This window comes from Hylobates moloch, unplaced genomic scaffold (assembly GCF_009828535.3).
Source record: "Hylobates moloch isolate HMO894 unplaced genomic scaffold, HMol_V3 SCAFFOLD_15, whole genome shotgun sequence".
In the NCBI taxonomy this organism is placed as follows: domain Eukaryota; kingdom Metazoa; phylum Chordata; class Mammalia; order Primates; family Hylobatidae; genus Hylobates; species Hylobates moloch.
This window is the reverse complement of record NW_026652290.1, coordinates 59,523,133-59,550,635: the sequence shown is the minus strand read 5'-3', so window position 1 is coordinate 59,550,635 and position 27,503 is coordinate 59,523,133. Positions and strand designations below refer to the sequence as shown.

Below are 27,503 nucleotides of genomic sequence, written 5' to 3'. Positions count from 1 at the left end.
GGCCGTGGTTGTAGTCAGGGTACCCCAGCTCGGGGCCACCGCATGGGGCTGCTGAGACCGCTCCGGATGTGCGAAGCGTTCGCGGTGCGGTAAGTAGGCAGCGTCCCGCGCACGGGTACTGGTGTCGAGGGTGCCCGCGGCGCTGGGGGCGGTGGCCCGGGCTAGATCCGCGCGCGCGGCCCGGCCACCTCCACCTCCTCTCTTCGGTGCCTGCGGGGCCCTTGCGGTGCGGGCCGTCTGGCCTCGCGTCCCCGCCGGCAAGGGCACAAAGGCTCCGTGGGGGCGGGGGCACCTTGGGCCTTCGCCTCCATCTTGCGGGCGGAACGGCGTGTGCTGTGGCGGCCGAGGGGTCGGGGCCGAGGCGGGCGGCTGGGCTTGGGAATGCCCGGGCGCGGCGAGGAAGCGCGCGAGTCCGCGCATCTGGCGGCCGAGCAGCTGCGCCGCCGGTCGGCCTGGGCCCCGGGGGAGGTCACTTTCCCTCAGGCCTCTCCCGGGCGTGGGCTGTTTACCCAGCTCCCCAGTGGGGGCTAATGCAGCTCGGGCCTTTCCCCCTGGAAAGATGGAGACCAGTGATGTCTTCTTATCGCCGTGGATGCAGCAGCGCCCAGATGCGGAGAGAAAAAATAAAGATGTCTCATTTTTTTGCCTCGGAGGGCTATCCTTTCTAACTGTCATCACTAGAACAGTTCCCAGCAGCCTAGGGACGAATGTCCAAAACCTGTTCCAGGCCGTTGATGATTAGTAAGTTGGGTTTAGTGTATTGTTTGTAACAAAAATGAGCGGAAACCTGCCAGGGCAGATTGGACCTCACTGGGAATTCATCAGGACCACGAAGGGAGGTAGCGTTTGTAAATAATCTAACAGTTCTCAGATCTAGGGTGTGAAGAGTGTTGTGTTAAAGTGTGTGACAAAGGGTGTTGGGTCAGTTTGCCTTGGGTTTAGTTGAAAGATCTAGAAGCCACCACTTTTTACTTTGTTCCCTCCATTCCCCTTTCCCACTCTCTGTTGAGTCAGTTCTGGCCCACTTAGAAAACAGAACAACAAAAAACCCAAGGAATTCAGTTTAACCTCTTTTGCAAAGCTTTTTAAAGCGCTTCCCCACCCTGCGACTGATAACTCTTCCCTTCTTTGCGCTACCTTCTGCAGCCTCTATTTTTACTCATCACACTGTATTGTGGTTTCCCCAGCCCCTACCTAGCACAAGGCGTGGAACATAAAAGGCACTCAATGATGGAAGGAAGCCAAAAGGAAACAAAATCAGCGTGGTAGCCCAAAGGTGACACAACAGAAACATTTATTTAACTTCTTGAGCGAGTTATTCTTACAGGTTAGGAAGGCAGCTAAGCTCAGGCTCTCTAAGTCAAACAGACTTTAGCTCTGCCGTGTTACTAACTCTGATTAATTTTTTTTGTTTTTAATGGATGGGGGTCTTGCCATGTTGTCCAGGCTGGTCTTGAACTCCTGGGCTCAAGCAGTCCTTCTGCCTCTGCCTCCCAGAGTGCTGGGATTACAGGCATGTCATTAAGTTATTTAACTTCTCTGTGCCTTGGTTTCTTCATCCTTAAAATGAGAATAATAATAGTACCTATGTGGTGGGTTATTAGGATTAAATAAGATATTGATGTAAAGTGCCTACTGTAGTTCCTGGCACAAAGAAAATGATCAGTAGCTGTTAGCTGTTAGCAGTTGTTAGGAGAAAAATAAATGGATACTTGAATACACTCACCAGTATGAAATATCTGTATAGTACTTGACCCTTCGGCATCTCTCTGCTTTTTGGTCCTTATCCGATCCCTTTTTTTTGAGACAGGGTCTCACTCCATCACCCAGGCTGGAGTACAGTGGCATGATCTCAACTCACTGTGACCTCAACCTCCTGGGGTCGAGTCCCTCTCACCTCAGCCTCCGGAGTAGCTGGGATCACAGGTGCACATCACCAGGCCCAGCTAATTTTCTATTTTGTTGTAGAGATTACGTCTCTCTATATTGCCCAGGCTGGTCTTGAACTCCTGGGCTCAAGCGATTACAGGCATGAGCCACGGTGCCTGACACCTCATCCGATGGCTGATTTTTTTCTTTTTTTTTTTTTTTTTTTTGAGAGGGAGTTTCACTCTTGTTGGCCAGGCTGGAGTGCAGTGGCACAATCTCAGCCCACTGCAACCTCTTCCTCCCGGGTTCAAGCAATTCTCCTACCTCAGCCTCCCGAGTAGCTAGGATTACAGGCACCCACCACCGTGTTCCGCTAATTTTGTATTTTTGGTAGAGACAGGGTTTCGCCATGTTGTCCAGCCTAGTCTTGAACTCCTGACCTCAGGTGATCCGCCCACCTCAGCCTCCCAAAGTGCTGGGATTACAGGCATGAGCCACCGCGCACAGCCTGATGTCTGATTTTTAAACATCCCTTTAGCCTTTCCTGACTCTTTCCACAGTGAAAGTATTCCATAGAAGATTATCTGTTTATGTGTCTGGAGTCTCACCACGAACTAAAGATTGATTTGGTGCCAAATAGCAATTTGGTCAAGAGTTACAGTAGTACTTGATACATTCTTAATGGGGTCTGTTATCTGAAATGGTCATATAAAATCAGAGGAGCTAAATAGATGGGGGCCTCATGTGGCTGACAAAAAATCTTTACATGGTTGATCATCCAGAGAGAAGCAGAGCTCATGGAGGTGGACTCTCCTTATAACTTAAATCTGTTCTCATGAAGAAACTACTATCTTTAATGTTGTTCACCAGCATCGTGAAAAGCCCAAGAAATGTTCCTGTTGGCTTTAGACCTACCTGTCTGCCAGCTAGAAGTGTCAGATACAACTCCTGGGGGACACTGCGTCACTTCCAGGTTTTCCTGCACCACTTTCTGGTTACAGGAAACAGGTTAAGTTGCACATTTCCTTGTAGCTGTAAGCTCTCTTGGCATACTGGTTTCTCTTAAATTATTTCCAGTTTCCAAAACAAATACCTTTCCCCTCCTCACTTGTAACTGGCACAGGAGAAATTCAGGTCTGTGATTCTGTTTTTAACATAGCCACCATGAATCTCAAATTCTTTCTAGGGAATGCTATTATTTCTGGGGACTCCCTTTCAGCTGTGGTATTCTATAATTAGCCATTAAAAACCTGCCACAAGGTGTAAGCCTTTTCTAATGTCCTGTTGCAAAGGCCTTGAAGACAAGGGCCATAAATTTTCTTCTTGTGTGTGGCTGGCATATAGGCACCCAAGGAATGGTTGTAAAGCTATTTTAGTTCTTCCTTCTCAGGGTGCTGAAACAGCCTTACTTACCAACCCAGTGCCTCTGAAACATTGTGCTTACCAAGTCATCTGGGGATATTGCTAAAATGCAGGTTCTCATTGCAAGGTTCTGGGACAGGACCTGAGAATCTGCATTCCCAACAAGCTCTGAGGTGATGCAGATGCTGCTGGTGCTGGATCACACTTTGATAGTGAAGTGCTAACCCTAGTATCTACATTTGCCTTTTAGAAGTATTGGGTAAGTGGGTTTTATTTTCTTATGGTATTGGAATAAAATCTTGAGTTTAGGAGCTTTTTTCTATTTTTTGTTTTAACAATTTCTCTATCTTGTTAAAAAAAAGCTATTTGAGGAATTGTTCCAACATACTTTGATGTAACAAGATTTTTAATAAAAGCAATTGAGGCACATGGAGTGAAAAAAAATAGGAGAAAGTCAAGGAAGAGATTAGCACAAAAAGGCAAGTACCTCTCTGTCCTATGCATTTTACTTAGGTGAGATTGTGTATTTGGCCCCGAGCTTTGTAGCAGCCAAAGCAAAGAGGGAAATTTTTTTTTTTTATCAGTTTTGCCAGTACTTATAAAGTGAAAATGTCTGCTGAGTGGAGACAGATGTTTCTGTTATTGAGGTCAGGGAATTCTCTCATGGGTTCTCCAAAGAGAATGCTGTGGTACAGTGAGTGGCATTCTTAATAGTATCTCTTGACAGCGGTAAGATTCTTCTCGGTCTTCATACGTGTAGCCTGATGACCTCACAAAAAAGTGTCAGGGCCGGGCACAGTGGCCCATGCCTGTAAACCCAGCACTTTGGGAGGCCAAGGAGGGAGGATTGCTTGAGTTCAGGAGTTTGAGACCAGCCCAGGCAACATAGCGAGGCCTTGTCTCTTAAAAAAAATAAATGAATAAAAATAAAAACTCAGTATAGTAAAAGCAGTGGTCTGTGGAAATGCAGCCATGTGGTCCAGGTACAGCCTCTTCTGACAGTGATTTTTGTTATAAGGAAGGTGTTCTTCTGCTTTGCTTTTTGGTGGGAAAAAAGGTGCAGTTGATTGACATATTCAGCCCTTAGTATCCTTGTACGTTGAGCTTTGTTACACATGGACACTCTGCTGACTGCTGAGGAGGCCAGAGAGCTTGGGGTTGAGGGGAGGAGTAGCTGGGACTCAGTCAAGCTCCTTGTAGATGTGACTTACATCTCTTTAAAGGCTATTTAGGTTGGGCGCAGTGGCTCACGCCTGTAATCCCAGCACTTTGGGAGGCTGAGGCAGGAGGATCACATGAGGTCAGGAGTTTGAGACCAGCCTAGCTAACATGGTGAAACCATGTCTCTACTAAAAATACAAAAATCAGCCAGGTGTGGTGGTGTGTGCCTGTAATCCCAACTACTCAGGAGACTGAGGCAGGAGAATTGCTTGAACCTGGGAGGTGGAGGTTGCAGTGAGATAGCGCCACTGCACTCCAGCCTGGGCAACAGAGCAAGACTCCATCTCAAATTTAAAAAAAAAAAAAAATGGCTACCTAAAGACCTTGCCCTGTAAATGAGAAGATTGGCCTTGCTGGGAGGCTGTCTGGTGGCCCTGGTCAGTCAGCCAACAGATAAGTGAGTGAGAAGGCGAGGGAACAGACAGCCAAGCAGCCTAGCCCACAGCCCTCCCTACCGCATTGATCTGCAGGGACCCACTGGCTCCTCCTAGGGCCCTGGGAGATTCCTTCTGTTCTTTTGACTCTAAGCAAAACCTCCAGAAGCAGCCCTGGGGAGAAAAGAAGGGGCTCCCGGTGCCCAAGGATCCTGGGGATGGCCTCGGCCCATGGCCAAGCCACAGCAGACACAGTCTACCCTCCGTAGCTTTGAGTCTTTTCTTAATTTTCACTTTACTTTGACTTTACCTGCAGAGAAGGGGGACAAAGTGCTCAGAGTGACCTACCCCACAGTGAAAGACAGGGCTGGTGTGGGGGACTGCGGGGCTCCAAGGGGACTTCCCAGCAGGGCGGGAGCAGGTGGAGCAGCAGTTGCTCTTTGCTGCTGGCCTCCCAGTCTCAGGCCTCCAGCCACAGTTTTCCTGGCACCCACCCCACCCTGAAGCAGGCCTCAGTCGCCTCTTGTGACTGGCCCCTTTGTTGGCTTCCCCTACGTGTCTTTACCTCCTTTCATGTGGCCTCTGCCTTTAAGCTCCTTTATTCCATAAATCTAGTTCCCCCAGACTTCTTCCAGCAACCTCTGCTGGGTCCTGCCTTCTGTTTCCTTGTGGACAGTTTCATGTTATTGGAGAAGGAGCAGCAGGGAAAGCCTCTTTGTCTGGTTCTCTGGGCAGGTTCTGCCACTGTGCGTTCATGGCAATTATCACTTATACCTGTGGCCTCCTGTGAAAACAAGTTTGGAGGTTTTGGCCCTGAACTCATAGGGCTTGCTCAGTCTAGCAACACCTGGCCTCTGTGGCTGGCACAGGTGACTGTGCGCTCAGGTAAGAGACAAGCCCTTGCCAGAACAGAGCTCCCTGGGCAAAGTTGGTATAAATGAGATTGTTTCAAAGGGAGCTCATGACTTAGAGTCCTGGCCAGGCGCGGTGACTCCCGCCTGTAAGCCCAACACTTTGGGAGGCCGAGGCAGGCGGGTCACTTGAGGCCAGGAGTTCAAGAGCAGCCTGGCCAACATGGTGAAACCCCGTATCTACTAAAAATAGAAAAACTAGCGGGGCATGGTGGCATGCGCCTGTAGTCCCAGCTGCTTGGGAGGCTAAGCCAGGAGAATTGCTTGAACCCGGGAGGCAGAGGTTGCAATGAGCCAAGATCTCACTGCTGTACTCCAACCTGGGCGACACAGTGAGACTCCATCTCAAAAAAAAAAAAAAAAAGAGGCAGGGCATGGTGGTTCATATCTGTAAACCCAGCACTTTGGGAGGCCTAGGTGGGTAGATTGCCTGAGCTCAGGAGTTCGAGACCAGCCCTGGCAACATATCGAAACCCTGTCCCTACTAAAAATACAAAAAATGAGCAATGCATGGTGGTGCATGCCTGTAATCCCAGCTATTTGGGAGGCTGAGGCACAAGAATCCCTTGAACCCAGGAGGCAGAGGTTGTAGTGAACCGAGATCCTGCCACTGCACTCCAGCCTGGGCGACAGAGCAAGACTCTATCTCAAACAAAAAAGAGTCCTGCGGGAGGTCCTTTTTTGTTGAAAGGAGGATTGCTCTCTGGTTGATCATCTGTTTGAGGGGTTTAGTCAAGAGCAAGAGCAGAGCCTCACCCCTCCCACAGTTCCCAGTCCTCCTCTCTCCATCCTGGACAGAAGTGAGTGGGAGGAAGCCCGGCAGCTGTGACAGGAGTGTCCTAGGGTGATGCAGCATATACCAAGAAGGGTCAGATGTCCAGGCTTAGAGTTTGTGTTACCACGTGCATGATTTGTGGGCGTATTTTTACTGTAGGGCAAGAGTAAGCCAAGCCTACATCACTCCTAATTATATCTGGTGGATCATACAGCCTCTTCAGGTTCTGGAAACTAACAGAGAATTTTAATAGCAAAGTCCAGATGGTCCCTAGAATATCCTGAAGCTTATGTGGCTTGTCTCTTGGTTTGACAAAGGACAAGGCAGTTCTGGTGTGTACAGACCTTTATCAGAGGGTAAGGTTGAGTTCACTGTCTGTGCTCTGATGTCTCCTGTCATTCAGTCCAACCTCCTAGCACTTCCTTCATTTGGGAGGAGACGGGCCTGTGCCCCATGGTGGAGCTGCTGGCCTCCAGGAATACTGTAAAATGTGTGATCCGAGCACAGGAGGCCCCACATTAGGAAATTGTTTAAAGCTGATGACCTGGGAGACAGTGTGGGTCCAAGACAACAAGTGCTGTTCACCAGTCTGAGAAGGATAAGCTGTCTCTTATTAGAAGGTGCAACCCGAATCTGTCGCCCCCACCCCTGCCCCAGAGGGTTAGAAGGAATGATATGTAAAATCTCGGATCTATAGAAATGAAGACCAGACCTTCATGCAGTGTTACAGATGGCCACCTGACAGATGCAGACAGGGTTGAGTCCTAGGAATCCAAAACTTGTGCGTTTATCATAGCCTGGGCCAGTGTTTTCTTTGGCATGATTGCTGTTTTAAAAGTGGTTTGTCTTCAGTCATTACTTCAGGAAGTTTTCCCAGATTATTTTTATCCCAACTGATTTCTCCCTTTCGTTGCTTTTTGGTAACATTTCATAGACAGTTTTGAATGCATTATAGATTGGTTTTTATTTTCTTTCACATGTGTCTGTCTTGGTTCTCATAATAAACTTGTATAGTACAGGGGAAAAAGCATGATTTGTCAGGCAGATTAATAAGATTATGAAGGGACTGTTTATCCAGTCTAAGAAAGTAACTACCTTCATTCCGTCTTTACAGACGTACAATTTCCTCGAAAACCATTGAATTTCAGACCTTCTTACCTGGTTGCTGAAGGGACTTTGGCCACACTACTAACCTAGTTTAGGTTTGTGTGTATCCTTGTAAGTTACTTAGGGATGTCAACTGAATAGTTTGTAATAGCTCACCACTCCCCATCTCTCCAGGATAAATAGATACCTTCTTTTTTGAATAATGAGGTCCAGACAAGATAAATAAAAAATACATGAACAAAACAAAAGGATAATTTGTTTGCACCCCTCCCTTGCCCCATCATCATCTTACTCCAGCATCCTGTCTCAAGATCACACCCTTTAGTGAGGGGTGTGGGGGATCTCTAGCCATTGAGAGTTTTTAGAAATGGAGCAAGAGGCCGGGCGTGGTGGCTCACGCCTGTAATCCCAGCACTTTGGGAGGCCGAGGCGGGCGGATCACGATGTCAGGAGATCGAGACCATCCTGGCTAACATGGTGTAACCCCGTCTCTACTAAAAATACAAAAAATTAGCTGGGCGTGGTGGCGGGCTCCTGTAGTCCCAACTACTCGGGAAGCTGAGGCAGGAGAATGGCATGAACCCGGGAGGCGGAGCTTGCAGTGAGCCGAGACAGCGCCACTGCACTCCAGCCTGGGCGAAAGAGCGAGACTCCGTCTCAAAAAAAAAAAAAAAAAAAGAAATGGAGCAAGAAGTCGCAATTGGGAATTATGGGCTATACCCAGCCTTCACCCTGGTTTTTCTAGCTCACGGGCGCAGCATGTTCCCCTAGTTTTGAAAACACAACTTGCCTGTAAACGTCTTCATGTGCAGTTTCTTAATGAGCCACAAGGTGAGGATGTGGCTCCGTAAGATCTCTGTCTCAGCAAGACCTGTCACTCTTCTCTTTGTCCCTCCACCAGCCTTCTCTCTCTTCTGCTTTGTGGCTTAACTGTTTGATCAGTTATTCCCCAGTTGGCTCATAAACTGCTTGGGCTCTGGAGTTGGGCAGTCCTGGACTTGTCTCACTCAGAGCCTTCGTTTCCCCATCGGTGACATGAGGGTTAAAGACCCTGGCTCCCGTGGGAACTAGCCCTCACATGTGCTGGTGGAGTGTAGAGTGATACCACTCAGCAGAGGGCCACTTGGCAGTGTGTGCCAAAAGCACCCTTCACCTCAGCAGCTCTACTTCTGCAATTTATGCTGAGGATGTGCCAGCACAAATGTGTGTGCATAGTGACTCATCATAGCATTGTTTGGACTAGCAAAAAAGACTAGAAATAACCCAAATGTCCACTAATAAGGGACAGGTGAAATAAACTAGTACGTCCTTACACCAGAATACAGTACTGGTCAGTAATGAAAAAAGAAAGAGGAAGCTGTCTTTGTACAGTAAGTCCTCACTTGATGTCGTCAGTAGGTTCTTGGAAACCGTGACTCTGCCACTTGAAAGGACATATAACGAAACCAATTTTACCATAGTCTAATTGATATAAATAAGAGTTAAGCTCCTATGGCATATTTCTGGTCATGAAAGCATCACCAAACTTCTAAATAAAGACTAAAACACTTCTAAATTAAATATTGAAATAAATGTGAGCTGTACATACATTTATGAAAGATGAATAAAAACAAGTAAGATGAGCCAGGCATGGTGGCTCATGCCAGTAATCCCAGCACTTTGGGAGGCCAACTAGGGCAGATCATTTGAGGTCAGGAGTTCCAGATCAGCCTGGCCAACATGGTGAAACCCAATCTCTACTAAAAATACAAAAATTAGTCAGGCATGGTGGTGAGTGTCTGTAGTCCCAGCTACTCAGAAGGCTGAGGCAGAAGAATTGCTTGAAGCCAGGGGCCGGAGGTTGCAGTGAGCCAAGATCACGCCACTGCACTCCAGCCTAGGTGACAAACCGAGACTTCATCTTAAAAAAAGAAAAAACACACAAGATTATGATTTACCTGCTTACTCAAATGGGTTCAAGGTCGCAGGTAGCTGGAGCCTGTCCCAGCAGCTGAGGGTGTAAGGAGGGAACCAATCATGGGCAGGACGTCATCCCATGGCAGGGCACGCTCACTCATATACCCACACTCAGACCAGGACCATGTAGTCAGCCCCATTCACCTAAGTATATATTTTCAGGATGTGGGAGGAAACCTGAGTATCCAGATGAACTGGATCTCATCCAGGCAGACAATGGGGAGAATGTGCACACTCCATACAGACAGTGACCTCAGTCAGGAATCAGGGTTTCTTATCAATGATATAATGAAAAGACATTGGACCGGCTGGGCGGTGTGGCTCACGCCTGTAATCCTAGCACTTTGGGAGGCTGAGGCGGGTGGATCACGAGGTCAGAAGTTCAAGACCAGCCTGGCGAAGATGGTGAAACCCCATCTCTATTAAAAATACAAAAATTGGCCAGGCGCGGTGGCTCACGCCTGTAATCCCAGCACTTTGGGAGGCTGAGGCGGGTAGATCACAAGGTCAGAATTTCAAGACCAGCCTGGCCAAGATGGTGAAACCTCATCTCTACTAAAAATAGAAAAATTAGCCAGATGTAGTGGCGGGCACCTGTAATCCCAGCTACTTGGGAGGCTGAGGCAGAGAATTGCTTGAACCCAGGAGGCAGAGGTTGCAGTGAGCCGAGATCACACCAGCCTGGAAGACAGAGCGAGACTGTCTCAAAAAAAAAAAAAAAAAAAAAAAATATATATATATATATATATATATACACACACACACACAAATTAGCTGGACATGGTGGCACATGCCTGTAATCCCAGCTGCTTGGGAGGCTGAGGCAGGAGAATTGCTTGACCCAGGGAGGCGGAGGTTGCAGTGAATTGAGATCGCACCAGTGCACTCCAGCCTGGGCAACAGAGTGAGATTCTGTCTCAGAAAAAAAAAAGACATCGTACCAAGTGACGTTACTGAAGGACCTGCTGTATTTTTTAGGAATGATCCCCTAGATAGTTTTTGTAGAGAAAAGAAAAGCAAGGTTCTGAATAGTATCACCTATACAGTTTGCTACATTTATGTAAAAAAAAAAAAAAGGGAGGGAAGGATAAGCCTGGTACAGCGGCTCATGCCTGTAATCCCAGCACTTTGGGAGGTGGGTGGATTGCCTGAGATCAGGAGTTCGAGACCAGCCTGGCTAACATGGTGAAACCCCATCTCTACTAAAAATACAAAAAAATTAGCCAGGCGTGGTGGTGCATGCCTGTAGTCCCAGCTACCCGGGAGGCTGAGGTAGGAGAATTGCTTGAACCCGGGAGGTGGAGGTTGCAGTGAGCTGAGATCACACCACTGAACTCTAGCCTGGGTGACAGAGCAAGACTTGGTTTCCGGGGGGAAAAAAGGAGGGGGGAAAGGATGAAAATAGATATTTGCATCAGGAAACAAGGGTCATACACAAAACTAGTAAGGCTGGTTCACTGTTTTTGTGGGAGTATCTAGTAGTAAATATTTTGTTTGATTTATATTAAAAAATGGGCTGCTTTTTCTCCCATTTGGCTTCTTTGTCCTTCCTTGTAAGGTGACCTGTTACACTGATTCTGTCAACGCCTCCCTGTGACACTAATGACAACAGCCAACACTTAATGTCCATACCATGCCAGCCACTGTCATAGATGCTCTGCCTGCCCTGGCTCATTTTAGCAAAGGAATGGGGGACAAGGGCAGAGAGGGACTTACATCTGTTGTGCATTTTACATTTGAGCTGTATATTACCTGTCAAAAATAATTGTTTTTCTGATTAGTTCCTGCCCCACCTGGTGGTTATGGGACTTAGACGAGAGTCCATGCAAAGGGCATGCTCTTCTCCAGGGTCACTTCTGAATCAGGCTGGAGCCTGGCGTGCCCCATCAGGCAGGGTAGGGAAGGGCCCTCTTGGATTCCAGTGCAAGGTGGCCTCAGTGTGTGCAGTGCCCATCTAGGTGGTATTTCCCAGCGTGAGAGCTGAGTAGGATGAGCCTGCAGCCATTCCCCCTTTGCAGGCTCTCCACCAGCATCTCCCCTTACCATCTCTTTGCCTCCTGACTGAGGAAACAAGGCCATTTCTGCCCACGTTTAAGCTTTGAGGTTGGCCCAGTGCACTCCAGGTGGCTGCCGACATCCTGGACATTCATGGTTCCGTTACCTCCCCTTCCATGTCCTCCCAGCATTGGTCTTCCTCCTGTTGGCCTTTTGGCCCCCTGCCCCATCCCACCAGGGCTCCCAGCACCAACTCTTGCTGGCATGCTTAGGCTGAGGGCGATGTCCCTCTGTTGTTCCTGAACCTCTTTGTGTTGGAATGGTCCTGTTTGCAGATTCAGCTCCCAGATCATCATCCTTCCCTGAGTGCTCAGCCTGTGTTCCCTCGCCTGCCTGCCTGCCTGCCGCCTGGCTCTTGCTCTCATGTGCACACATGCTGTGTTACACTTAACCCTACCACTGTTACCCACCAGCTTTCCACAGCTTCCCTCCGTCACCAGGTGCAGCATAACCCGGGCCAGCCTGAGAAGAGTTGCTGATCTCTTTCTCTTTGGTCACTGGCCATCCTTGGAACAAGAAGCCCTCACCTGTTCCACAGCCTGAATGTGGTTTCTGTGCTTTGAGAGGGTCCCAGCCTGGGCAACATGGTGAAACCCCATCTCTACAAAAAATGCAAAAATTAGCCAGGCGTGGTGGCATGTGCCTGTAGTCTCAGCTACTCAGGAGGCTGAGGTGGGAGGATCACCTGAGCCCAGGGAGGTTGAGGCTGCAGTGAGCTGAGGTCACGCCACTGCACTCCAGCCTGGGTGACAGAGTAAGACCCTGTCTCAGAAAAAAGAAAAAAAAAAAAGAAAAAAGAGGGTCCTGCCTCCTCTGCCAGGCAGAGCCAAGCATCTTGGGGGGCATTCTTCCAGTGCCCAGCTGAGGCCTGGGCATGCCCTGACTTGCTGTTCTCTAGGATAGAACAGTCAGAGCCAGGCCTGAGTTGCTTGCTGAGGGGACCATTACGATAACAGAACCACTATGGGCCTGTGCACAGGAAGGGTCCCACCAGGCCTCTTACCCAGTGGGGTTGGGCTAAAAGGACAAAAAGGTGACTTAGGCAGGACCCCAGCCTTGATTGGACTTTGGACCTGTGTTGACCCTCCTGGGTTTCTGCTGGTGGGGATGGCACCATCCACCATGAAAGCAGAGGGGAAATGGTGTGCTTCTGCCTCCCCTTTGGAAAGGTCTGGGGCCAGGGAAAAGCCGGAACTCGGTGCTCCTCTGAGGAAGTAGTCACCATTTGTTTCCTTTTTTCTTTGGCCAAAAATATGTTTGCCTTAATTGTTAAAGAGGAAGACTTCCTGAACACAGATGTAGAAGATTTATATTTTTCTCTCCCCTCCCCTGTTTTGTAGGCAGCTGAAGTCTTCAGCAGAACCCTGACCTAGATAGGGAGTCTCAATGGCCCTGGGTGAAGAAAAGGCAGAAGCAGAAGCATCTGAAGACACAAAGGCCCAGTCCTATGGGAGAGGGAGCTGCAGGGAGCAGGAGCTGGACACTCCAGGGCCCATGAGTGGGGAGCAGCCCCTACGCCTGGAAGCTGAGGGAGGGCTCATCTCCCCTGTATGGGGGGCAGAAGGGATACCTGCCCCTACTTGCTGGATTGGAACTGACCCTGGCGGCCCCTCTAGAGCCCACCAGCCACAGGCCAGTGACGCCAGCAGAGAGCCCGTAGCTGAGAGGTCTGAGCCTACACTCAGTGGCCTGCCTCCTGCCACCATGGGGTCTGGAGACCTTCTGCTCTCCGGGGAAAGCCAGGTAGGTACTAAGGCAAGACTGTAGATGGACTCGTTGCTGTCCTTTGGGAGTTTGTTCCAGGATTTCCTCACCATCTTGCATCCTTTCCTGGCTACTGTGCAGGGTGAGGAATTGGAGGGGCCTGAGTATGATGATTTCTGTTTTGCGGGTTCAACTGGAGAGCTGGGCCTCAGGACCAGCCAGGGGGACTGTCCATGGTATCTCCTGTTCCTCAAGAGTGACTGGTGACTTTTTAAGAACCAGGGATTATAGGCCAAGAGGCTGCTGCCCAGAGGTCTAGGCCAGGGGAATTCTGGCAAGGAGAGCCCTGTCCTGTTTCTGACTTGGTGATCTAAAGGCTTTAGGGGTACCCTGAAGAGACTTGGGAAAGGAGTGTCCAGGGCTTTGGGCTCCTGGGGGCTCTGAACCTAAATCCTCTTCAGACCCAAGGGACATGTCAGAACCTTGGAGCCCTGTAGTAGGCAGCACTGTCCCTGCTTAAGGAGAATTCCTTGGGCTTCTCTGACTGCCAGGCAGCTTCTCCTAGTGGGAGTCACATGGGGCAGGGAATCCTACCTGGTTCTGTGATTGCAGGCAAATCACCAGATCTTTCAGGCCCTCAGTATCATTGGGAGGTGACCGGAATGATCTGTTCTGCCCAGCTCTTACATTCTTTTCTGTTCTGCTTGCCAAGGCCTTTCCTGGGAATGGCTTTGATCTTCTCGGTGTCATTGTAGCCTTGGCTGCTGCAGGGTCCCCTTGTGGAGCTGCATCCTGTGAGGAGGCTCTGAGCGGGACAGGGAGAGAACAGAGGCTGGGCCCCACCTGCCTGGGAGCAAGGGGCAGTGGGAGGCTCTGGCACCTGTGAGTCAGAGATTCGGTGAGGCAGGAAGCGAATAATAAACAGACATAGAAATGGCCTTTCACGAGGATGAGTCTGATGCTTATTATTAGAATTCCTGTTGTTCGTTAAGCTCTTACCATGTGCTTTGCACACATGGGCATATTTAATCCTTACCTTCTGAGGAGCTGGTGCTCTGAGGGGAGGAAAGTGAGGCTCGAAGTCATACATCTGGAAGGTGGCAAAGTTAGGGGCTGGCCTCAGGTTTGTCTGGCTCCAAAACTCATGTCCTTCAGCACTGTGCTGTCCTGCTTCCCTTGGGGGTGAGTTCTTCATCAAGCAGATAAAAAATTCAGTGAAGAAGCTGAGATGAACCAGTCATTCTGCTAGTGTTCAGTTAACCACTGGCATGTGAACTGAGCAGGATGGGGTCTGGGGCAACCTCCTGGGTTTGGACATGTCCTGTTAGCGACAGAGTGATTGAGGGTTTCGTCTGCCAGGAGACGCTTCTCAGAGGTAAGGGACTGTATTCCAGCTTCAGCATGACAGAGCTGTCCGAGTTCTGCTTGCTGACACCCTGGATACCTGTGGAGGAAGGAAGAACCTTGGAGAAGACTGGAAATGGGAGTCACCTTGCTTCCCAGACAGGCAGGGTCTCAGTGCTGCTGCTGGCAGTGCACACTGCCTGGTTCTTGCCTCAGGCGGCAGACTTTTCATTTTAAGGTCTTTCCTAAATACTGTCTAGACCCGCAAGGAAACTCCTGGGTTGTCATCTAAGAAAGAAATTGGGTTTGATTTTCACCCGAGTGCTTTTTGTCCCTTTGATCATTGCAGGTGGAGAAGACCAAGCTTTCTGCCTCCGAGGAGCTCCCTCAGACTCTGAGCCTTCCCAGAACAACTATTTGCTCAGGACATGATGCTGATACCGAAGATGATCCATCCCTAGCGGATTTGCCCCAGGCACTGGACCTCAGCCAGCAGCCTCACAGCTCAGGTCTCTCTTGCCTGTCACAGTGGAAGTCCGTGCCGAGCCCAGGTTCTGCAGCTCCTCAGCCTTCCAGCTGCAGCATCTCTGCTTCCTCCACAGGCAGCAGTCTCCAGGGTCACCAAGAGAGGGCGGAGCCTCGTGGTGGTTCTCTGGCCAAGGTCTCCTCCTCCCTGGAGCTGGTCGTCCCCCAGGAACCCTCCTCTGTGGTGGGGCTAGGACCTCGGCCCCAGTGGTCACCACAGCCTGTGTTCTCTGGGGGTGATGCTTCTGGGCTAGGCAGGAGACGCCTCTCCTTCCAGGCTGAGTACTGGGCCTGTGTGCTGCCAGATTCCCTGCCTCCATCACCCGACCGCCACTCCCCTCTCTGGAACCCAAATAAAGAGTATGAAGATCTGCTTGACTATACTTACCCACTGAGGCCCGGGCCTCAGCTCCCAAAGCACCTTGATAGCCGTGTGCCGGCTGACCCTGTCCTGCAGGACTCCGGGGTAGACCTGGATAGCTTCTCTGTCTCTCCAGCAAGTACCCTCAAATCACCTACTAATGTCTCCCCCAACTGCCCACCAGCAGAGGCCACTGCCCTGCCATTTTCTGGGCCCAGAGAGCCAAGCCTTAAGCAGTGGCCCTCTGGAGTATCCCAGAAACAGGGTGGCAGGGGCTTGGCATCTTGGAGCCAACTTGCATCTACCCCCAGAGCCCCAGGCAGTAGGGATGCTCATTGGGAGCGCAGAGAGCCAGCCCTGAGGGGCGCGAAGGACTGGCTGCCTATAGGCAAGCACCTTGATATGGGCTCTCCCCAGCTAAGGACATGGGACAGAGGGTGGCCCTCGCCCAGGCCAGAGAGGGAGAAGAGGACCAGCCAGAGTGCCCGGCGCCCTACCTGCACAGAGTCTAGGTGGAAATCAGAAGAGGAAGTGGAAAGTGACGATGAGTATCTTGCCCTGCCTGCTCGGCTGACACAGGTTTCTAGCCTGGTTTCGTATATAGGATCCATTTCTACCTTGGTTACCCTGCCCACTGGGGATATCAAAGGGCAGAGCCCCCTGGAAGTGTCAGACAGTGATGGGCCAGCTTCCCTCCCTTCAAGCTCCAGCCAAAGCCAGCTTCCCCCTGGAGCTGCGCTCCAAGGATCTGGGGATACTGAGGGCCAGAACCCCTGTTTCCTGCGCTCCTTCGTCCGTGCCCAGGACTCCGCAGGGGAAGGCAGTCTGGGGAGCAGCCAGGCCCTCGGGGTCTCCTCTGGACTGCTGAAAACACGCCCCTCCTTGCCAGCTAGGTTGGACCGGTGGCCATTCTCAGACCCAGATGCTGAAGGACAGCTTCCCAGGAAAGGAGGAGAACAGGGAAAAGAATCACTGGTGCAATGTGTGAAGGTAACGACACTCAACATTAGGAGGCTTTGTGTACAGGTGTCTTGTCTCTTCCCCCAATCCACTATCATAATAAAACATGTTCATGTTGACAAGGCACTTTTTATTTGCCAGGCATTGTGCTGTACCTTATCTTATTCAGTCCTCACAACTTTTACCAGGTAAGCACTGTTCTCATTTTACTTTTTGGAGAAAAGAACAGAGAGAGGTTAGGTAACATGCCCACTTGTAATTAGCAAGGGCTTGAGCCAGGAATCAGACCCAGGTAGACTATTTGCAGAGGCTGAGCTTTTAGCCACAACCCTTGGCTGCTTCCTAACTCAGAGGTATTCTGAACAAAAAAGGTTTTGTGCACAGATGCCTTTAGGAAACACTGGGCTAAACAAAGGTAAGTGGTTTTCTTGACTGCAGGACTTCTCAGAGCTTCATTTGCCAAAGTGGTTTAAGCGCAAAGTTAGGGGCATTGCATGTACTGTTTCCTAGACTTTGTGGCCACCGGACCGTCTTGTGGACCAAATGTCTTAATATCTGGAGGTATAAAGAACACTGCGTGGAATAGGGTTATCGGTGTCAGGCATCTGAATTTGAAACATGGCACTATTGTCTTTGGAATGTTGGCTCAGCCTCTTGAGTTTGCTCGTTTGTAAAATGTGGAGCCCTGCCTTCTTGGGATGTTGTGTGCATTAAATAATTGATGTTGAGGGCTTCGGTGCATTCCCAGACACATGTTGAAGGTTCAGGAATGTGCCTGTCCAGGAATGTGTCCTAGCACTTGCGGAGGGCTTTCACCTTCCCGGGAGGTGACGTGGTTATTTTGTCTTGTGAGGTAGGTAGGACACATTATCATGGACCCTTCTTTACTGATAAAAGATTGAGATGCCATGAGGTAAAGTTGTTCTTGGCTATAGCTTCAGGTTAGTCATGATTTTAGTCATTTATTTTACATTGACTTTTCCAGAGAAACATGGACGTATCTGGCTCCAAGATGCTGATTCTAGTTAGTAATGGTGCTGATCCAAGAATTGGTTTCCATGGCAGGCACGCCTCTTCTGGGCTGCTCCATTCCCACCTGCAAGGCTGGGTTTTCTCAGCCTGTCATTTTTGATGTCACACCAGGCTGTGGTTTTCATTGCTCTGGCAGAGGGAGGTCTAGAGTCATGGAGTGGGGACAGGTGAGCAAGGAGGAGAAAGGAGACTAAAGGTGCACAGTCTGTCTCCAAGCCCTCCTGATATTTTTAGCCTTTTGATAACATAAATAGCTGTTTGATCAGTAACACCATGTGTCCTTTTATTTGTCTCTGCAGACATTTTGCTGTCAGCTGGAAGAGCTGATCTGCTGGCTGTATAATGTTGCAGATGTTACCGACCACAGGACTGCAGCCAGGTCCAATCTTACAAGTCTCAAGTCTTCTCTGCAGCTTTACCGGGTAATATGCGGTCCTGGCTCTGGCTTGTTCCCTCACAAGAGTGGTGGCTAAATTACTCGATTACAAAGTAAAATCTCAAATAACCAATGTCTGGTATGTTATAGCTCAGTTGACTATTATACCTGAAATCTAATTAGAGCTTCACATTCTTAAAGCGGAACGCTTTGTAAAATGCATGAATTATTTCCCAGGCCAACTAGAGCTTGAAGATATATTTATCTCAAATCAAAAATACTTTAGGTTTTGGGCTGGCAGGTGCAGTGGGACAAGTCTCTTATCCCAGCTACTCTGGAAGCTGAGGCAGGAAGATTGCTTGAGCCCAGGAGTTCGAGTACAGCCTGAGCAACATAGCAAGACCCCCCTCTCAAAAAAAAGCTTTTTCTTAATTAAAAATAAAAACAAAAATACTTTAGGGTGATTTGCAATATAATTTTCCAAATGTCTCAGGGATTATAAAGACAGACTTGCACTATTATGACGCCTCTAATTACGTATGGCTATTGAAGTAAAATTAAAGACTCAGATTTTTTTATTTGCACTAGCCACATTCTGCGTGTTCAACCATCACATTTGTCTAGTGGCTACCACGTTGAACAGTGCAGATGTAGAACACTTCCATCACCACATAAAGTCCTATTGGACTGCACCGCTATTTAAAGATCTGAGTTGAAATTGTACTGACTCCAGAATCTACAATAGGGCATTTTGATGGTATTTAAATAGAAATCTAGGCCAGGCACCTTGGCTCACACTATTAATCCCAGCACTTTGGGATGCTGAGGCTGGAGGATCGCTTGAGCCCGGGAGTTCCAGACCAGCCTGGGCAATATAGCCAGACCTCGTCTCTACAAAAAAAAAAAAAACAAAAAAAACACATGCAAAATTAGCTGAGTGTGGTGGCATGCGCTAGCAGGAGGATCACTGGAACCCTGCAGGCAGAGGCTACAGTGAGCCAAAATCACACCACTGCCTGGGCCACAGACTGAGACCGTCTCCAAAAACAAACAAACAAAAACTGACATCAGTTTGTGTGCATGTGTATGTATTTGGGTTTGATTTTAGTTTTCTTCTTTTTCATTAAGATTTTGTTATTTTGAAAATACTAATGTGGATTTTTGTTAACTTGGTCCTAGATTTAGGATGACTGCGTCCCAGTTTGTGCCTCTTGTTCTGGCATAATAATAGGTCCCCTTTCAGTCTCAGAAGTGTCCTGAATTGGAGGATAAATTATGTAGTTGTCATCCCTAAGTCTAACGTTAACCTTGGCTGAACTCCTGCCTTCTAGCATATCTGGTTGGCTGCACCTTTCTAATCTCTTCGTGAAAAAGCAGAGGGATATCCATGGTCTGAGCCTGAGGCTAGTCTGGAAGGAGTTTTCTAAAACAATTCTTTGAATTCCTACAACCTTATAACCTGACCATATCTTCAGCAGCAGAGGACACAATTTACATGTGCTTGGGCCAGGGCTGAGCTGACTGAGGGCCTTCCTGGGACCGCACTCCAGCTAGAGGGAGGGAGAGGCTTTGTTTTCCAGCTTGGGGCCAACTAAAGTGTAGGGAGAAGCCTTGCTTGACCTGGGCAGGCTGGGCCAGCTGCTCCACCCTACTGGGAATCTGTTTCCTGCAGTGTGGAGAGAGGTTGCTTTGAATTCCTCACTTTGAGGAACTCCACAATGAGTTCCTCTCCACACTGCAGGAAACAGCATTCCCACTAGGGTGGAGTGAGCTTGAGGAAGGAGAGAAAGGCTGACTCCAAGGGTCCTGTATACAGACTCCACGTGCATGCACACAGCTGTGCAGGGCCCAGGACCAGTAAGTACCACTACAGGGAGAGGAAGCTGCCCTGGGAGACCTAGCTTAGTGGCCTTTCCTGGCTTGTCAGAGCAGGTGCAAACAGAATAATTCCATCCCTCCATCTTACCCCTCCTGCCAGCCTTCTGTACCTCAGCTTCCAGGCTAGACAGAAACAACCAGCTTGCTTTGTAGGTAGAGCTGAGATTTGAGCTGCGAGTCACTCCTGCAGGTCAGTGAGGCATAGGCCTCTTGTGTCACCCATACAGCTGTCACAAAGTGGGGCTGTACTGCTAGCCCCTTCCCCGCACAGAATTGTGCATGGCTCATGCGTATGTATGTGCTATCTTGACTCCTGCTTGGATTAAGACCTAGTATAAGCGAGCGTGTGTGTGTGTGCACATATTTTAACTGTGACTCATTTTCTTATATACTTGTATTTTGTCTTAACACAGGGGGGTTGCAGCAGCACATAAACCATGCTACAGTACCAGAGAATAAAATAATAAGTATAGGTATCAGGGTAAAGGAAAACTGAAGACAGGAAAATAGTAAATCCAAGGGTAAAACTATCACTTCAAAATGGTAAAACACCAAGTTCTGGCTGGGCACGGTGGCTCATACCTGTAATCCCAGGACTTTGGGAGGCTGAGGCAGGTGGATCACTTGAGTTCAGGGGTTTGAGACCAGCCTGGGCAAAATAGTGAGACCCTGTCTCTATTTCTGTTAAAGATTTAAAAATTTATAAAAATCAGTCACCAAGTTCTACACCCTGTAGAAGAGGTGGTCGTGGATTTGACCTTTTTTTTTTTTTTTTTTTTTTTTTGAGACGGAGTCTCTCTCTTACTGCCCAGGCTGGAGCGCAATGGTGTGATCTCGGCTCACTGCAACCTCTGCCTCCAGGTTCAAGCGATTCTCCTGCCTCAGCCTCCCGAGTAGCTGGGATTACAGGCATGCGCCACCACACCCGGCTAATTTTTTTGTATTCTTAGTAGAGACGGGGTTTCTCCATGTTGGTCAGGCTGGTCTCAAACTCCTGACCTCAGGTGATCCACACGCCTTGGCCTCCCAGAGTGCTGGGATTACAGGTGTGAGCCACCTGCGCCTGGCTGACTTTACACTTCTTAACTGCTAAAGGAACATCAAGAACACCAGCTCGGTAGCCAAGAGGGGAAAACAAATGAGTTGCTTGGGAAACTCACAGCTTCCCAGATGTTGAGGTAGTTACCCTTGTGGTCTGCATAGAGCGAGGACATGGAGGGAGGAGCAGCGGTAGAGACAGTGGCTCTCTGCGGTCAGTTTAATGGCAGATCTCTTGTGGTGCATTAGAATGGAATAAATTCTGAGACTCCCATAGCCCTGAATTAGAACCCCATGAGGTGAGAGCGCTAGAAGGGGACCCTAACTCCAAGCTGTTTGTGAGCCAGCCTCTGTCAGGGAAGATGCTTCTGATGTCAAACTAAACAGGAAAAACTACTGACTCTATTTACCTTGGGTTCAAAGAAGCTGAAGTTAAACTGTTGCACTGTTTACATGGGGAATTCTGCAGACCTGATGGGGTGAATCTTCCACATTAGAGGGGAATAAGGCTACCCTGCATGCTGTGCTTTTCAAATAATGTTTACAAAACAATAGTAATGAAGCTTCTTCCTTTTCTTTTTCTGATACGCCTTAAGCAATTTAAGAAAGATATAGATGAACATCAGTCTCTGACGGAGAGTGTCTTACAGAAGGGGGAGATTCTTCTTCAGTGTCTGTTGGAGAACACTCCAGGTGAGATGCTTAAGGTTTTGGATTTAGCCAGAGCTTAATCCCTGTCAGCAGCAGGCCCAGGGACCACACTATCCCTGGTAAGGAGCCAGTACCACAAGAGCCCCTGCCCACACCCACTGCCCGAGATGCCCCATCTGCCAGCTCCACGCATCGCTGCCCATCACTGCCCCTACACACCTGCTTAGAGGCAGTCATGGTCATAAAACCAAGCCCATTAGAAATGAGGCATTGAGCCTGCAAGAATGACACTATCTTTTGCTTCTGCTTTTGTATTTTTCTGGTGGTAGTCTGGGTGGGAATCCTAGTTTTAATCCACCAGCCTTAGTTTGTGGCTAGGGTATTTAGTCGGTATCCCTTTGGTTCCCCACCTTACCTAGCCCAGGTTGAATTCCTCTCTGATTATCTGCCTTGTGTTCTGCTTTGGGGAAATAATTATTTCAGAAAAGGATTGTATTGCTCAAAAGTATCTGAGGACAGTCAGTCTGTCCTCAGGGAACAGACTGAATAAAGAACTGATGAGAGGGGACAGGGTGGCAGTAGTGTGCAAACCAAGCTCAAGCCCCTTTTTTTGTTTTGCTTTTGAGATGGAGTTTCGCTCTTGTTGCCAAGGCTGGAGTGCAGTGGTGCCATCTTGGCTCACCGCAACCTCTGCCTCCCGGGTTCAAGTGATTCTTCTGCCTCAGCCTCCTGAGTAGCTGGGATTACAGGCATGCGCCACCATGCCCGGCTAGTCTTTTTGTATTTTTAGTAGAGATGGGGTTTCTCCATGTTGGTCAGGCCTGTCTTGAACGGGATCCCGATCTCAGGTGATTTGCCTGCCTCAGCCTCCCAAAGTGCTGGGATTACAGGCGTGAGCCACCGCACCTGGCTACTTGAGCCCATTTTGTAGGATGGGTTCCCCATTTAGGAAAGTGAAAATCACAGACCTCAGGCATATATCTAAGCATGCTGGGTGCCAAGGATTTACAGTTTTCATTGTCTTTACAGGATGAGGGCATGGGGGATGAGGATATGATAGGGAGGATGAGCTAAGAGAATGATAGGGTAAAGCCTTGAACTGATGGCAGTTTCCTGCAAGACTGTAAATCGAGTGCTGACAGAGCCTGCCTATATTATGCCTCATTTTACGTTTTTGAGTGAGATGGGATTTATACTGGAATCCAACCGCAGAAGCAAAGCTGGGCAGGTCCCACAGGCTTGAGAGGCAGTGAAGAGGCACTTTCCTGACCAGCATGGTGGGCAGGTGCATACTGTGAAGGGTGTACAGCAGGATTTCTCAGCCTTAGCGCTTTTGCCATACTGGCCACATGATTTTGTGGGGAGTTGTCCTATGCATTGCAGGATGTTTAGCAGCACCCCTGGGCCCAGTAAATCCCTGCTTCCCCCACAGTTGGGACAACCCAAAATGTTTCTACACATTGCTAAGTGTACCCTGGAAGAAAAATCTCTAGGGTTGAGAGGCATCAGTGGACAGGGACCACTGAATGGTTTTCAGCAGGTAAGTGATTCTCTAGTGTGAATTTTGTGGGCTCTTTGCAATCCCCTGCCCTTTTAAGGCCTTTGTTTTGGCTCTTCTGGCATTTTCACTAGGGTTCTTAGATTTTTTATTGGGGCAGAAATTCCATGTGCCAGGCTCCTTTGCTGCATGTAATTTACACCAGCATTTTACTGAAGCAGTTGGCACATCAGTGTTCTCCATTTAATCACAGCCTTGTGAGATGGATAGTTGTGGATTTGCCTCAGGCCACAGGAGAAGTGGCAGCCTGGCAGAGCCCCTGGGCACTGGCTTTCCGCAGCTTCCCAGTGTCTGGAGGTGCAGAGGTCTGAGCAGCTCCTCTCTTCACAGAGGCCACACGTAAAAGTAGGCCTCTAGTCCGGACGCGGTGGTTCACGCCTGTAATCCCAGCACTTTGGGAGGCCAAGGCAGGCAGATCACCTGAGATCGGGAGTTTGAGACCAGCGTGACCAACATGGAGAAACCCCATCTCTACTAAAAATAAAAAATTAGCCGGGCGTGGTGGGGAGCACCTGTAATCTCAGCCACTCTGGAGGCTGAGGCAGGTAAATCGCTTGAACCCAGGAGGCGGAGGTTGCAGTGAGCCGAGATTATGCCATTGCACTCCAGCCTGGGCAACAAGAGCGAAATTCCTTCTCAAAAAAAAAAAGTAGGCCTCTTAAAAGCTTCAGGTTTTTTGACCTTCATTTTAAAATCAATTCAATACTACTTTTCTGTGCTTAGTCTCACTTGCTCTATCTAGAGGTTTTTTACCGGCTTCGGGGTTTTCTTTGGTTTTCAGATATGTATCCAGACTCTTTCAGATTGACACATAGCCCTTCCCCATCCATCTGCTTGAAATAATCAGGAATGTGGCTGTTTCCCCCTTGAGACGTCAGTGTCTCTCTCCAGCGGGTGCAAAACTTAACTTTTCTTCCGCCAGGAGCACACTGTCAAAGTCCATAGAGCCAGCCTACAAACATGTTTATTCCAATCCTTCCCAACTTCTTTTATTTGGCCCCAACCAAACATTCTAACAGTCTAAATAAAAGTTCAAAAGCGTCCGTGTGCGGTGGCTCACACCCGTAATCTCAACACTTTGGGAAGCCAAGGCGGGCAGATCACCTGAGGGCAGGAGTTCAAGACCAGCCTGGCCAACATGGTGAAACACCATCTCTACTAAAAGTACAAAAATTAGCTGGGCATGGTGGTGTGCGCCTGTAATCCCAGCTACTCAGGAGGCTGAGGCAGGAGAGTCACTTGAACCCAGGAGGCGGAGGTTGCAGTGAGCCGAGATCACGCCACTGTACTCCAGCCTGGGCAACAAGAGTAAGACTCCGTCTCAAAATAAATAAATAAAAGTTCAAAAACATAAAGGTCCCTGAACCAATAAAGGTTTCTGTGACATCGCACAAGAAGACTGGGCAAAGGTCTAATGAAACTGGAGGGGTTAGCCAGCTGCAGTGGCTCATGCCTGTAATCCCAGTACTTTGGAAGGCCAAGGCGAGTGGATCACCTGAGGTCAAGAGTTCGAGACCAGCCTGGCCAACATGACGAAACCCCGTCTCTACTAAAAATACAAAAATTAGCCGGGCGTGGTGGTGGGTGCCGGTAATTCCAACTACTCGGGAGGCTGAGGCAGGAGAATCGCTTGAACCTGGGAGGCGGAGGTTGTAGTGAGCCGAGATTGCGCCATTGCACTCCAGCCTGGGTGACAGAGACTCCATCTCAAAAAAAAAAAAAAAAAGAAATACTGGAGGGTAGGACCCAGCCCAGCCACCCTTACGGCCAAGCTTTACCGTGCGCTCTGACTGCAATCCTCTGCCACACTTTGCCAACTCTTTGTGGACAGCACTTTGCCCTGATGACACTGCACTGATGTGGCTTCCCTAGGAGATCTCAATACAGCCAGCCTGTGTTCCTTCTCCTTCCACCCATCCAGTCAGCATTGTCTGCAGATAGGCAGCTTCCCCTTTCCCTTCCTCTACTGACAGATGTTACAGCTGTGGCAGGAAACTAGGGAGAGTATAAGCACAGCTGATGAAGGCACAGGAAACTAAGACAGCCTTTGTGCTTAACAAAAATAAATTTTTGAAAAGAGAAAAAAGCCTGCTGTGTGTGATGCACTCTGACCCTAGCCCATCCCTTCCTCACATGAACAGTTCTGACACTGTGGGAGTGAATCTTCCCTTAGCCTGCTCTCAGGTCATTTTTTTGTTTTGTTTTGTTTTTGAGACAGAGTTGCACTCTTGTTGCCCAGGCTGGAGTGCAATGGCACAATCTTGGCTCATCGCAACCTCTGCCTCCTGGGTTCAAGCGATTCTGCCTCAGCCTCCCGAGTAGCTGGGATTACAGGCATGCGCCACCACACCCGGCTAATTTTTTTGTATTTTTAGTAGAGATGGGGTTTCTCCATGTTGGTCAGGCTGGTCTCCAACTCCTGACCTCAGGCAATCCACCCGCCTTGGCCTCCCAAAGTGTTGCGATTACAGGCGTGAGCCACTGCACCTGGCCAGGTCATTTTCTTTTTCAGTCTGTTCACTGAGGCCCACAAAAAAAAAGGGGGGCCTCAAGCACTCCCAAATCTATTACCAGACCACCCATGTGAAATAACATTCCTCCCAGCCAATAGAAACTGATAGACCTGGTAGCAGGGGTAAGCATCTGAATCTTGGCATGTCGTTTTATTTAAGCCTTATGCCCAAGAGGATCTGGATGTGCCCTTACAGAGATACCTGTCTTACCTCTAAAGTCAGGTAATACCAGCCATCAGAAAACCATGTCTCTGTGCCCTTCTGTGAATTATGTAATTTCAAAGTGGAGTCAGTGAATTCTTTTCTCAGCTTTAATCAGAATTTAACAACATACGTTCTCCAGTGCAACAGAAGTTCCTGGAGAATCACTGTTAAAAAAGGGCAGACATTGAGAAACTACTGCCAGGTCCTACTTTGCAAAATACTATACCCTTGTATGTTCTTTTGAAAATGCTTAATGGACAACACTTGGCATGGGTTTTATTTCTGGTTTAATTTCTTTGAACCTCATTGTTAGTGTTAGAGGATGTCCTTGGGAGGATCGCGAAGCAGTCTGGTGAGCTGGAGAGCCACGCAGATCGCCTGTATGACTCTATCTTGGCCTCTCTGGACATGCTGGCTGGCTGCACCCTTATCCTTGACAAAAAGCCCATGGCGGCAATGGAGCGCCCATGTGAAGGGGTTTAACCTGGTAAGTAGAGGAACTCAAAAAGAAAATTTGCCCACCAACCCTGCTGTAACAGTTGGCCACTACTTAGAAGCTTGTTGAGCCAAGAACTATTATTGAAAAAACTGAGATACTGGAAGAAGACAGCCAATGGTACTAAAAAAGCAGTTGCTGGTCTTCCTATGATGATGAAGGCTCACTGTGGTGCTTTCCATTACTGTTCACCCCTGCTGCCTGCTGAGGATGAGGGTGCCTCTGTGCTGCCATTTCTATGGCACTTTCTTCACCACCAACCCTGTTATCCCAAGACAAGAGCAGCAAAACTTATCTGTATACCTACTTTATTTCTGCACAGGTACACTTTTCCAGTATGGGGCCATGACTTGGCCACCCCTGTTCTGCAGGATCTTTTCCCCAGCTCATTTGGTACTCCATCTCCAAGCATCTCTGACAGCACCAAGTGCCCAGAGAAACCCAGAGTTACTGATAACTTTGCACCACCACCCCTGCCCTGCACAAAGGGTCTCCACATATCTTCCATACCACTCCCTTCCAAAAAGGGGGATGGAGGGGTTAAGACACCTTGGAGACTTAACGGGTAGTACAACTTTCTTTTGCTTCCTTGAGAAAGTCAAACAGAATGACAGAAAAGGAGCTAGGAGAGCAAGGGTGGGTGTGTCCACCACAGAGTTGCTACTGCCAATGCTTTTCATAATTCTGCAATTGGACTGTCCTTTCTCTGAAACGTCCTGTCCTACAACAAAATGTTTGTAGTGCTTAACTCATAGATTTTCTAGGTGAGCACTATAGGTATGTTAAGAGCAGGGAGTCCCTGTATTTTTATCAGAGCAACTGTGAGACGTCATCTTGGTTCTAAAATGAATGCAGAGGACTCGTTTCTTCCTCTACATTATGCCTGTAACAAATGCTGCCTTTTCTCTTTCAGGCATCTTCTCAGGCAGAGATGCAACCTGTCGGCCAAACACTGGCTGGTGAGAAAAAAAAAACCTTCAAGAAGTCCTTGCAAGAGCCATTCAACACTGAAGTCAAGGGGGAAACCTTCAACATGCTAGCTTTAAAATGCCTTTCTCCTCCCTGAATGGAGGGCTGAGTTACTATTTTTATTTATAGTGAATCCTTCCAAACTAAGGTTTTCCTTTTGGTGCTTCTCCACAAAGAGCGTGTAGCTTTGCAATTTTTGATAAAATAAGATGTGTTGCCTTCCCCTCTATCCCATTAAAAAAGAGCCGATAAAGCTCAAACTAT

The 27,503-nt window shown here is 48.7% G+C and overlaps 1 protein-coding gene across 2 annotated transcripts; it reads left to right on the top strand.

Moving 5' to 3' along the window:
- The first annotated feature begins 4 nt into the window (after positions 1–4).
- CEP68 (centrosomal protein 68) lies at positions 5–27,503 on the top strand. Of its 2 annotated transcripts, XM_032177610.2 has the most exons (7): positions 5–89; positions 12,971–13,373; positions 15,028–16,554; positions 17,856–17,978; positions 21,445–21,541; positions 26,088–26,261; positions 27,184–27,503. In XM_032177610.2, exons 2-6 carry the CDS (start codon positions 13,017–13,019, stop codon positions 26,255–26,257), a joined length of 2,274 nt encoding a protein of 757 aa, XP_032033501.1. In that variant the 5' UTR covers positions 5–89; positions 12,971–13,016; the 3' UTR covers positions 26,258–26,261; positions 27,184–27,503. The 2 variants fall into 2 exon arrangements, with proteins under 2 accessions (XP_032033501.1, XP_058284255.1); XM_058428272.1 differs by lacking the exons at positions 17,856–17,978; positions 21,445–21,541; positions 26,088–26,261; positions 27,184–27,503 and adding an exon at positions 16,666–17,581.